This window comes from Arachis hypogaea, chromosome 5 (genome assembly GCF_003086295.3).
Source record: "Arachis hypogaea cultivar Tifrunner chromosome 5, arahy.Tifrunner.gnm2.J5K5, whole genome shotgun sequence".
NCBI classification, from domain to species: domain Eukaryota; kingdom Viridiplantae; phylum Streptophyta; class Magnoliopsida; order Fabales; family Fabaceae; genus Arachis; species Arachis hypogaea.
Window position 1 is genome coordinate 110,561,170 of NC_092040.1, and position 11,877 is coordinate 110,573,046.

General features: G+C 33.0%; 1 protein-coding gene across 1 annotated transcript; it reads right to left on the bottom strand.

Annotated features, from left to right (window-relative positions):
* Positions 1-4,327: 4,327 nt before the first annotated feature.
* Positions 4,328-10,198, bottom strand: LOC112802713 (proline-rich receptor-like protein kinase PERK9). The gene is made up of 8 exons (XM_025846048.3): positions 8,204-10,198; positions 7,577-7,987; positions 7,414-7,500; positions 6,854-6,924; positions 6,690-6,766; positions 6,434-6,581; positions 5,033-5,194; positions 4,328-4,955 (listed from the first exon to the last, which is right to left on the bottom strand). The coding sequence occupies exons 1-8, from the start codon at positions 9,309-9,311 to the stop codon at positions 4,776-4,778; spliced, it is 2,244 nt and encodes a 747-aa protein (XP_025701833.1). The 5' UTR covers positions 9,312-10,198; the 3' UTR covers positions 4,328-4,775.
* Between the last annotated feature and the right edge of the window lie 1,679 nt (positions 10,199-11,877).

Here is an 11,877-nt window from a genome sequence, read left to right on the forward strand (position 1 = left end):
ACAAAACAAAAACCATAAGACCAAAATAGAAGCAAAAAATACAAACAAATCTTGATTCGTGGGCTGTAAATGGATATTTGCTTGAATTGTCCTGTTCCATTTTACAATGGAGAACATTCAGGTTTGGCAGAAAAAGATTTTTTTTTGTCAGATGGATTAGACAGCCTGTAATCCTAGACATTATTCATATTTTACACACTCACATAACACATTTACACACACTACATGAGTTCATTTAAGAGTTCATTTTTCTTTTTATACGACTTGAACCCGGGTGCAGCTTCTTGTGAGGCAGCAGATTCTGCCACTAGCTCCAAGCCTCGGCTGCGGCAGAAAAATATTTAATCAGTTAGGGCTCTAATATCATATGGTCTTTGAACCAATATCACCATCAAAATTATCAATACAAACACAATTAGCACTAAAGACTGGACAACCAATTTTTAACTTCGGACATCTTCTTCCAACCTCCCAAGTCTCTAATCAAAGTTTATCTTCTCTTCATGATTGTCTCTAAAAGATTCTGGTTTTTCAACTGATTCATCCTATCCAGTATCTGCCCACACAAAAAGGCCACACCATCTCTTCTCAATTCTCTGTAATCAAGCGAAGATATAACTTGCTCAAATCCCAGGGAAGAACAATAATAACAACACAAGTAATAATGTTAACTCACATTATAATTAGGACAACCAAAAAATGATTTGTTTGAATTTGAATTTATCTCAGGCTACCTGAGAACCAAACGACAACCACAACCACGCTATTTTGGCACCTGTGAGTTTTTGCTCCTATTTCGCATTCTTGTCCAATACTCACTAGATGGTGACTGGAGAGAGCTTCCGGCTGCAGTGCTTCTACCACCCATCATTGATATAAAGAAGAAGGAAAATGAGAAAAAAAAAAAAAAGAGGAAGACGAAGAAGAAAGTAACTTTCACAAGATTTGGGAAGTTAGGGTTAAATAGAAATGGAGGAATCAAATTGAGTCTAAATTGTAATTTTGCCGGATAAGTTAGTCGTTGCACATTTTAGTGTGACAAAATAATGTCACGTCAATATTACGATAGTTGAGTCATCACTGAACTTAAGGACTATAACTGTAAAATTGGGATTTCGATAACTAAATTAGATAATTACATAAATCTAAAAGATCACTATAAAATTTACTCTTGATTTTACTAAAACATGTTTGGGTCAAGGTAGATCAAAACAAGTTTGATGCACGTACCATCTGATTAATGGATCAACCGGGACTAAAATTTGGATGATTAGTTTTTTAAAATTAAAAATATAGTTGTTTTGTTGATTTTTAGTAAATTGAAGGTGGTTCGATATCTAGTAATTTGGGAGTGAAACTTACTCCTTTTTGTGAGTACTAATTTTCTAAAAGTGCATCAAAAGACCTTTCAATTAAACAAAATAAAAAAAATCTGAAAGACAATCAAAGCAATTTCGAAAATAAATTGACTAAAACTGAAATAAATTGCATTGAATTTAAACAAAAATAGTAAAATGGCGTCGATCAAATCAAAGGACTTTTGAACTTGAAAATAAAGTACTGAAACGTAAAATTAAACAAAGAAATTAAATGTTTTCCTTGAAAAGTAAATTTGCAAAAGAATTAAAGATGACAGAAAATATAAATAAAAATGTAAAAACAATGGAAGGAACTCTACAGAAAAGAAACTCGAGGCAAACTCAAAAAGTCTCTGGAATGTGAGTATGCTTGAGTATTTTTCTGAAAAGATTTTAACATTTATTTCTTCGAGTCTTCTCATATTTATTTGGGTATGTCTAAAACGAGCACAATAATTATGTGCTTATTGGATACGCCACATTTATATAGACCATTAGATTTGATTAGATGAAAATCAAAGGCTAATATGAAAGAAGAGTATTGATGGATTCTAACAAATACAAAATATCCTAGTACATAAATAAATGCTTTAAATGACAATACTTTAATACATACACAATACTTTAAATGGTAACAGAATCTTTTATTCTTAAATAATTAAATATAAAATATATAAATACAAAAATATAAGTATTTTTTATTCAATAAAATTAATTTTTATGCAAAAAAATTTTATGATATTAAAAAATTATATTAAAATAAAATTTTAAACTGTAACATAAAAATATAAAATAATTAAAATTTTATTTTATATTACTTGATAAATAATTAAATTATTATATTCAAAATTTATTAACTAACTAATTTTATTAAAGATATTATATAATATATTTTTTATCAAAATATTTTAAAAATATAATTTATTTAAAATATTATATATAATACATGAAAATATTAATTTTTTTATTTTTTATTTTTTTTAAAAACAGAATAAATAATATAATTCTAAAAATATGTCTATCATATTACATATTTACTTATATTAGTAAGATTTAAACTAATCAAACTTATATAATTAAAAATATAAAATATGTAAATACAAAAAAAATAAAAGTATTTTAAAAATATTATTATATTTGTACACTAATTTTTCATATATATATATATATATATATATATATATATATATATGCATATATAATGATCTTATTATAAATATATAATTTTAAATATTGTATATATAAAACTTTAAATGTTAATATTAATAAATAAAAAATATTTATTTTTTATATTTATATGTTTTATATTTTTAATTACATAAATTTAATTAATTTAGGTCTTATTAATATAAGTAAATATATAATGTGATAGGCATGTAGTTACAATTATATTATTTTTATTCCGTTTTTTTAAAAAAAATAAAAAAATAAAAAAATTAATATTTTTATGTATTATATATAATATTTTAAATAAATTATATTTTCGAAATATTTTGATGAAAATTTATTTTATATAATAATATCTTTAACAAAATTAGTTAATTAATAAATTTTGAATATAATAATCTAATTATTTGTCAAGTAATATAAAATAAAATTTTAATTATTTTATATTTTTATGTTATAATTTAAAATTTTATTTTAATATAACTTTTTAATATTATAAAAAATTTTTGTATAATAATTAATTTTATTGAATAAAAAATACTCATAATTTTGTATTTATATATTTTATATTTAATTATTTAAAAATAAAATATTTTGTTGCCATTTAAAGTATTGTGTATTAAAATATTATCATTTAAAGTATTTATTTATGTACTAGGATATTCTGTATTTATTAGAGTCTATCAATGCTCTTCTTTTATATTAGTCTTTGATTTTCATCTAATCAAATCTAATGATCTATATAAATGTGGCGCATCTAATAAATACATATTGTGCTCATTTAAGACATACCTTATTTATAAGTATCTTCAACCAATCAGATTGAGATGTAACTTCCACGTTCCTTAGTCTTTAAACAACTGTCCTCGTTTCTTTTGCCTAGCATAAATAACTGCTGAAAATAACCTTCGACTCTTGAACTCTTCGATTCGAACATATCATCCAACATCCTCGATTAGTTCCTGCTTCATATTTTCTACCATAAACTTTTTCAATACGAACCTTTACTATTTAAGATACAAATTTATTAAATCTCGAATTCAGTATTTTTTTTAAAATATAATATTTTCGACTACCAATAGTATGTTCAAAATAAACCGTAATTAAATGAGAGGGGTGTTGTTAGATGTTATCCGTATGGTCCATGGTTAAAAGAAACTAAGAAAGTGACCCTACTACACCTACATCTTCCGAAGAAAAGACTATATACTATATAGCAAAGCAAGAGTTTACCTCTATCATCTTGCCATTTTACCTTACACGAGTTGGTGACAAAAATGCGCTAGAACTATTTGTTCATCAAGTCAAACAGACACGCTTCCGTACTTCACACTCAAGTCAAAACAAACATCTAGCCATATAGTTATCATTAATTAGGTCTATTTGACAGTTTTGTAGACGTGAGAGAACCGTCATAGACATGAAAAATCCAAATTTCATCTAAATTGATTTGTTAATGTTACGTTGTCAGTAGTAATTGTATTCATTATTTTATTTTTTTTTCTTTTAAAATAATGTTTTAGTCAGTTTTATTCATTACTTACTAAAAATATTTATTCCCTCCGCTATCATTTTCTAAATAACTACAGCAATTATAATTGTTGTAATCATAATAAAAATTATAGTAATTTATGAATGAAATTAGCAAAACATAAAAAAAGGGAAAAGCATAATAACAGAGGAAAAAAATATTTCTTTTCAAAAAAATAATTTTGATAGAAAATATAACGAAATAAAATATTAAAAACAAAAATAAAATATTTTAAAGGGGTTAAATTTTCATCTAACGACTCTCAAATATCGCTTCACATGAAGTCGACCGCAGCTGAATTTCCACCTATTTTAAATTATCAATAACTTCATGATCCATCATGTTCGTTCTTTTTAGAAATTCAAGAGAACATATACATTGGGCATCCGAAGAGGCTACACATCTATTTTATGATTCTATGTAACAAAATCAATTAATTTATTCTCTACGATCAATACGTACAAAAGCGACTTCTTTACAGATAATTACAGGAACAAAATTGCTGCCAAAGAACAGCTAACAATGATAAAAGAATGATGAAATTCTATCACAGATTCAACGGTGTGAAACTGATGCAGCCAATTCCAGAACCAAAAGCATTGATGCACCTTAGCTGATCCATCATCTTCATCCAATTATATTCAGCCATGGCCATTCCTCGGCTTAACTTGACTAAGTTATTTTGGTCCAAAAATAAGCCTCCGCGTAGCTAGTGCCTTTCACGTATTTGAACTACCCTTGCTAAAGAAATCGGTGCTATAATTTTGATCACCAAATGCCATTCTCCTAAACAATCTTATCTCTTCCGATAGCTGCGCAGAGTTAAAAGCCTCGCTTTCTCCAACTCGCAATCCATTCGTTAGGTCAGAAGCTCCTAAGCTATCAAAAGCTCTAACAACCTATTAAGCAAAACAACTCATTAGCACTAACGTCTACGTTAGGGACAAAAATCATATTTTACACTTACAGCAATTACCTGTCCCATGCGAGGCCTCTTTGCAGCTGAGTGTCGAACGCAAGATGCAGCAACTTCTATCATACAGAAAATTTCACTTTCAACATAATTCTTTTCTAGCCTTGGATCCGTCAAAATCCCCAACTCCCCACTATCAAGTACATGACTCAATAATGGTCGAGCCTGAAAAGGAAAATTGCTTCTGTGAGGAAAGGCTGATGAATTGTGAACATTAAAGAATGATTTTAAGTAAAGTTTAGACCCGATAGTCGCATATCTAACTGTTGAACTTTAAATTCTTCTGATGTATGTATGCATAATTTACCGATGCAAGCACACTATTACATGTCTAACCAAAATGTCACATTCTGTAAGTACAAATTTAACATTTATGCGATGTTCAGTGACCTCAATCTTGAAACTTACACTCATCATCTTGTTAAATTATCAAATGCCTCAAAATTTAAAAACATGAAATTCAGTATTTGATCATCAAAAGATTGCAATCTATAGAGAGATGGAGGCATGGAACGGCAACCACTTTGTATGGATGTGAAGCCACTTAAGTTGAACCTGTCATTCCTAAATTCTAGCATTCTATGCAACATGGGCACTGGAATTCTCAAGAAAGTACAGAAGTTTTTCATAACATTGATTAACTCCCTTTGATCCTTTTAAAAGCATCCTCACTTTCCCGTATGATTGATTCAATTTCAACAATGGTGTTAGAATTTCTAACAGAAACAGACCTAGTGTCATTCAAAATTTACTAGGGATGAAATTTTGCAACTGCGGATTCAGTGGATGGTTGACAAAGTTTTAACCATTTTAAGTGACTGTGATAAAGGATGAAATTTTCAAAAGGATAAAAGCACAGATCATGATTGATTATCAAGACTGCAAGGGCCAAGAACGATCAAACCCCATATGAATATAAGGTAGCGTTTGGTTGATGTCTATGTCTCAATGAGACATGTCCGCTGTTTGGTTTGGTGAGACAGATTTTCGAAGGATATAGGAGGACACGGATGGACACAGAGACACCAAATTTGTGTACCTTCAATTTGGTGAGACAGAGACACAACTTGTGAGACACTAATTTTTTACTCTTTTACCCTTATTCAATTTTTAAATTTTCAAAATTTGTCCTCCTATCTCTCCAAACCTTTTTTGAATGAAGGGTAATTCAGTCTTTTCCAAATATTTGTATGTCTTGTTCATTATTTTTGCCAAACACAATACATAGACACAAATATTTTATGTCTACGTCTTTAATGTCTGTGTCTTTCTGTCTATGTCTCATCCTATACATCAACCAAACGGAGCCTAAATAGACACTGATGGTATCTCAAACCACATTATCAAAAATTAGATGCAGTTGCAAAAAAGAGCAATATGAACAAGACTGGCATGGATATTTACCCATTCAACTAAACTCTCATCTCCCAAGGGTTGAGATGTATCTACTGGCTTCCGCCCAGTAATGAGCTCCAAGAGCACAACCCCAAAGGAATATACATCAGACTTCTCAGTCAATTTGCCACTGGATGCATATTCAGGGGCTACGTACCTTTAAGAGAACAAAAAAGAAATCAATGTTTATAGATCGTTAGTCTCAGAGCAATCTAAAATAATATAAGAGACACATTAGATTGGAGGTGTATTAATGAATACCGACCCAAAAGTTCCCATGACTCGTGTGGTTATATGTGTATTTGCATCTAGGGCTAATTTTGCTAGCCCAAAATCTGAAACCTATAGCATTAGAAGTAGTAGTACTAAGATTAGAATACAAAATAGAACCATTGAGATTGAACTTTGAACAAGTAAAACGGTACATACTTTAGCCTCGAAGTTGTAATCTAAAAGAATGTTCGATGACTTGATATCCCTGTGAATAACCCGAGGATTACCTGAAAGTGCAAAACAGTTAACAGCATAAATAACAATACAACAAAAGCTATATTGCACTAGATGTGGTCATTTACATGGATGATTTACTATAATACGGAATTCACACCAGAAAACGATTTCTTGGACTAATTCATCAAAACTTTGCTGGAGTGTACCTGACTTCAACATAACAAGATTTCCTATAAAATCACAACATCCTTGATTATCAAGAAAAATTAATGCATGTAGATCTTCTTAGGTATCTTACTATAGAAATGGACATTTATCATTCCGTTCCTTAGTTCGACGATCATGTTTCAAAATTCAGATTAGCAAAAAGAACTTGAGAGAAGCATATTCTATCAACCATCATTAACTAGTAGCCCCGCAAAATTATAATTCAGTTTCTTGCTAATCTCAAATATCAAAATCTCCAAGAGAAAAGATGGCCGATATGCATGTATGCACATGTCAAGACCCTAATTAAAACGATAAGGATTGATAATTACAGTCTTCATGGAGATAAGCTATCCCTCGAGCTGCACCAGCTGCAATTTTAACACGGTTTGCCCACTCTAACACCAGCCTACCATCCCCTGCAAATTTCAATTTTAGTTTAGCATAACCAAAGAACATCATGAAACAACAATTTAGCCCTCGCAAAAGCTTTACCATGTAGATGAAAATAAAGGGTATTATTGGGGACATAGTCATAGACAAGCAGTCTTCTGGTATCTTGAATACAATATCCAACCAGTGAAACCAGATGACGATGATGTATGCGACTAATAATCTCGACTTCAGCTTTGAATTCTTTCTCTCCCTGACCACCACCAATTTTCAGCTGTTTGACCGCTATCTCTCTCCCATCCGGCAGGTATCCTTTATACACGGAACCAAATCCACCTTCGCCTAAGAGATTTTCAGTTGAGAAACCATTTGTGGCCTTGATTAATTCTTCATACGAAAACCACGACCTTGAGTGGCCTAGTCCACCAGGATCAGATGGTGTATACAAAACATCACTGCCAGAGCCGCTTTGTACAAGAGGAGCTGAAGAATGCGTCTTATAGAATGAGGAATCTGGACAAAAGTCACAACATTTAACTAATTTAATGGCCAATAAATGAGGAAAGTTATTATGTACTATAAATGGTTTATCAAAGCAAACATCATATGCCCCAAAATAATGAAAAGCTTGGTCTTATTAAATTTCAAAAGTAAACAAACCACCAAATAAAAAGAAGACAAAATTATTAAAGAAACCATTAGTGCCCAATGTTTTTAGCTTAGTATTACCTGAATCAGGAGATGAGGCAGGAGTTGTTGGCATGACGTAACCACCATTGCTCAGCACCTTTTTCTTTTTCCTCTTTATCGTGCACCAAATTGCAACTCCAATGATCCCAAACAGCAGAATTCCCGCCACTACACTGATAGCCACTATTGCAGCGGTACCAATTCCATTACCACCTCCAGCTGTAGGACCTGAATTCTCTGTCTGTGATCCGTTTCCAGGTGGAGTAAGAATGGATGCCGGAGGCGGCGCCAACTGATTTGGCGGTGGTGGGGATGATGATGACCTAGGTGGAAAATTTGAAGGAGCCGGTTGAGTGCTAGGTGTTGTGGGAGGAGGAGGAGGAGGTGCAGATCTTGGGGGAGACGTGGAAGTCGAAGGAGGAGATGAATTTTGGGGAGGAGGGGTTGATGCCGGTGGTGGCGATGATCTTGGCGGCGGCACAGATGCGGGACTTGGGGGTGAGGAATTCGCCGGAGGCGGCACGGATGGTTGAGGTGGAGGCGAAGTTTTTGGTGGTGGCGCAGACCGTGGCGGGGGAGGGGAGCCTCGTGGTGGCGCAGACCGTGGCGGGGGAGGGGAGCCTCGTGGTGGCGGCGCGGCTGTTGTTGGAGGAGAAGGAGCAGGGGGTGGTGAATTCTCCGGTGGCGGTGACTGTCGCGGCGGAGATGTGCTCTTAGGAGGGTTTGATGGAGGCGTGGGAGGGGGATTCGATGGTGGTGGAGAGCTTCTCGGTGGGGCTAGTGATGGCGGTGGCGGAGATGGTGGTGGCGATTGGGGAGGGTCTGATTGCGGCGGGGTTGGTGGAGGAGCTCTTGGAGGCGGGTTTCCAGACGAAAGAGGAGGTGAAGCAGGAGGCGGTGGTTCGGACGGCGTAGGTGACGGTTGCACCGGCGGCGGCGCGGTTGGAGGAGGAGAAGATGGTGTTGTGGTCGTTGGTGGCGGGGACTGAGATGGCGTGGTTGAAGTCGAAGGTAGTGGTGGCGTCGGCGACAGCGGCGGTGGCGAAGCTGAAGTGTCAGGTGCAGGCGAAGCAGGTGGTGATGGTGGTGGTTGTTGTGGCGGTTGAGTGTCGCCAGAAGCTGCCGGTGAAGGCGACGCGGCTGACATCTCTTGCAATCAAATTCAAATCCAATCAAATCAACGAAACAATGGTGTCTGTTCCTTGAACCTCTCTCATGTCACATGTCACATCACATTCACAATTTCACATCACACACAACAACAACAAATGAAACTTGAAATTTCAGATTCCAAAGAATATCTTGATACAACTCCTCACACTTTTCTCTTCTTTTTTCTACTGATATAAAAAAAGAGAAAGATCAGTGTTTTATTAGAATGAAAATTTTAGGACGAAGAAACAAAGCTGCGGTCACCAAACTTCACCAACCAAATAACACCAATATTATTAGAGTGGAAAACCAAGGTCACTGAAAAGACCTTGTTAATTGCACACGCTAGATATCAAAAACTAGTGTTCCTGAGCAACAGAACGATCCAATCCACTAATAATATTCATATATCATATGTCTTGTCTGTTTCTTCCCTATCCCAAAATGGATAAAATACGATCACACCAGAACCAAGGAAAACACTTGAGATTGAAAACCTCTATATCTGGGTAAAATTTCTAGTGTGTTGAAATTTGGCTGGTACAAGAGTGTTTTTCAGAATCTTCAGTGGTCTTAGGACACAGCACCTAAATGGCTAAATCACCATCAATCAACCCCAAAATGAAATTGAAATCTCGAAAATCTCAAAAATACCCTCGGTCCACCTTCCCAGCTTCTCTGAGTTGCAAACCAATGTTGTTGGAAGCGTTTGACGGTTTGAGGGAGGGTGTGTGCAATGTGGTCTTGTTCTGCTGTGTGTTACGTCTGCAAAGGCTTTTGGTGAGGAACACGGTTACACGGATTGTGGGGTCACAAATCCAAAAACCACGTGAAAGCGACACCGAAGAATGCTACCAAAGAATTCTCCAACCTTTTTGTCATACAAGAATTTCATGTGCAATATTAGATAATTATGCAGAAATAAAATTTGAAAATTTCAATCATTTACCATTTTCCTCCGTCCGCGCCAGTCAAACATACAGGGATGAAAATGAGGCGAACTAAAACTTATGAAAATTGAATTTGATTTACGATTTGATTTAGTAACAGTTGAGTCTATTTTTTAATTTAAGTTCAGCTTGTAAAAAATTTACGATATTAAACTAACTCAAATAATAAAAATATAATTTATAATTTTATATCAATAAATTATAATTTATATATTTTAAAAATATTTAAAATATTAATTTTATATATTATTTATTTATTAATAAATTATAAATTTTTTATTTATATTTTATATTAAAATTATATATAAAAAATAAATATAAAATTTTAAATAATTAAAATTATTAATATGTATAAAATTATATATTATTATTTTATATGTATATATATAATATTAAAAATATAAATTAAATACATATAAGATATGTGTATTAATAATTTTATTTATATATATAAAATTGAGTTAGTTGACGAGCTAATGAATTGAGTTTATACAAGTTTAAATTCGACTTATTTAATTTATGAGTTCAATTGCAGGTTTAAGCTTGTCTCACTAGCTCACGAGTTTAAATTATCGAGTTATAGCGTTTGTTTTGAGGTATTGAGACGAAAACTAGAAGACTGGAACTCAGTATCATGTTTGTTGGTCTAGAGATTGATACTAAAATTTCAGTTTCTGTCCCCAAAATTTCAGTATTTCAGTAAGTAGGGACACAGAAGACTAAAATTTTTGGAGACAGAGACTGAAACTTTAATAACATTTTATACCTAAAATAGTCTCATATCAATTAATTAATTCCAACTTTACCCTTTGTGCAAATTAAATTAGAGTTTTATTATTATTTCAATCTCTATTTCCCACTTTACACTTAACACAATATTGAGACTTATTTCAATTTCTGTTTCTCAGTCTCTGTCTCTCTTCCAAATGCTATCTTAATGAGTTAAATTTAAACCAAGGTTCTAAAAATTGGACCGGACCGGCCAATTCAACTGGCTTAATCGAAAACCGGTCACTAGGCCGATCCGATTGACTCCTAAAATCATCTTGCAAAAAATAGATAAAAATCGATTGAACCGGACAGAAGGACCTCCAACGGGCGACGTCATCGGCGTCGTCTGGGTATCTGAACTCTGGTCATATGGGTATCTGAACTCCAAAGCTTCCGTGGTCGATGTCGTCTGCTCGTCTGGTAAGCTTCTCTTTCAATGTCGTTGGGCATCTGTTTTACCGTCGTGACCTAGACGCCTACTCTACTCTTTGTCGCGGTGAGTTGTACTAGTTTTTCAACTATTTTTTTTATTTTGTTAATGAACTATATGAATTGATGCAGAGTTATTTATTTGGTTAATTATATAGATTGATGCAGAATTCTGTATGTAATGGCTGTTGTATGTAATTCAATTTTGAATTATTTGGGTAATTAATTATTTGGTTAATTATATGTACTGGCTGTTGTACTGGTTTTTGAATTTTGGATTTTGAATTTTGAATGTTGAATAGAATTTTGATATAATTTTAGATTCTATATGGCAGTAACTCTAAATTTTGCTGTAATTGCTATAATGGCAGAAATTTTATTGATATGTGAAAATACTGTTTATCATATAGC

What these genes read in the sequence shown, in the direction of transcription:
- LOC112802713 (XM_025846048.3), bottom strand. Translation starts at nt 9,311, where the DNA reads ATGTCAGCCGCGTCGCCTTCACCGGCAGCTTCTGGCGACACTCAACCG. An exon ending in AGCTTATCTCCATGAAGACT is followed by an intron (nt 6,925 to 7,413) that starts GTAATTATCAAT and finishes TTGCACTTTCAG; the next exon opens with GTAATCCTCGGGTTATTCAC. An exon ending in ATTACAACTTCGAGGCTAAA is followed by an intron (nt 6,767 to 6,853) that starts GTATGTACCGTT and finishes CTAATGCTATAG; the next exon opens with GTTTCAGATTTTGGGCTAGC.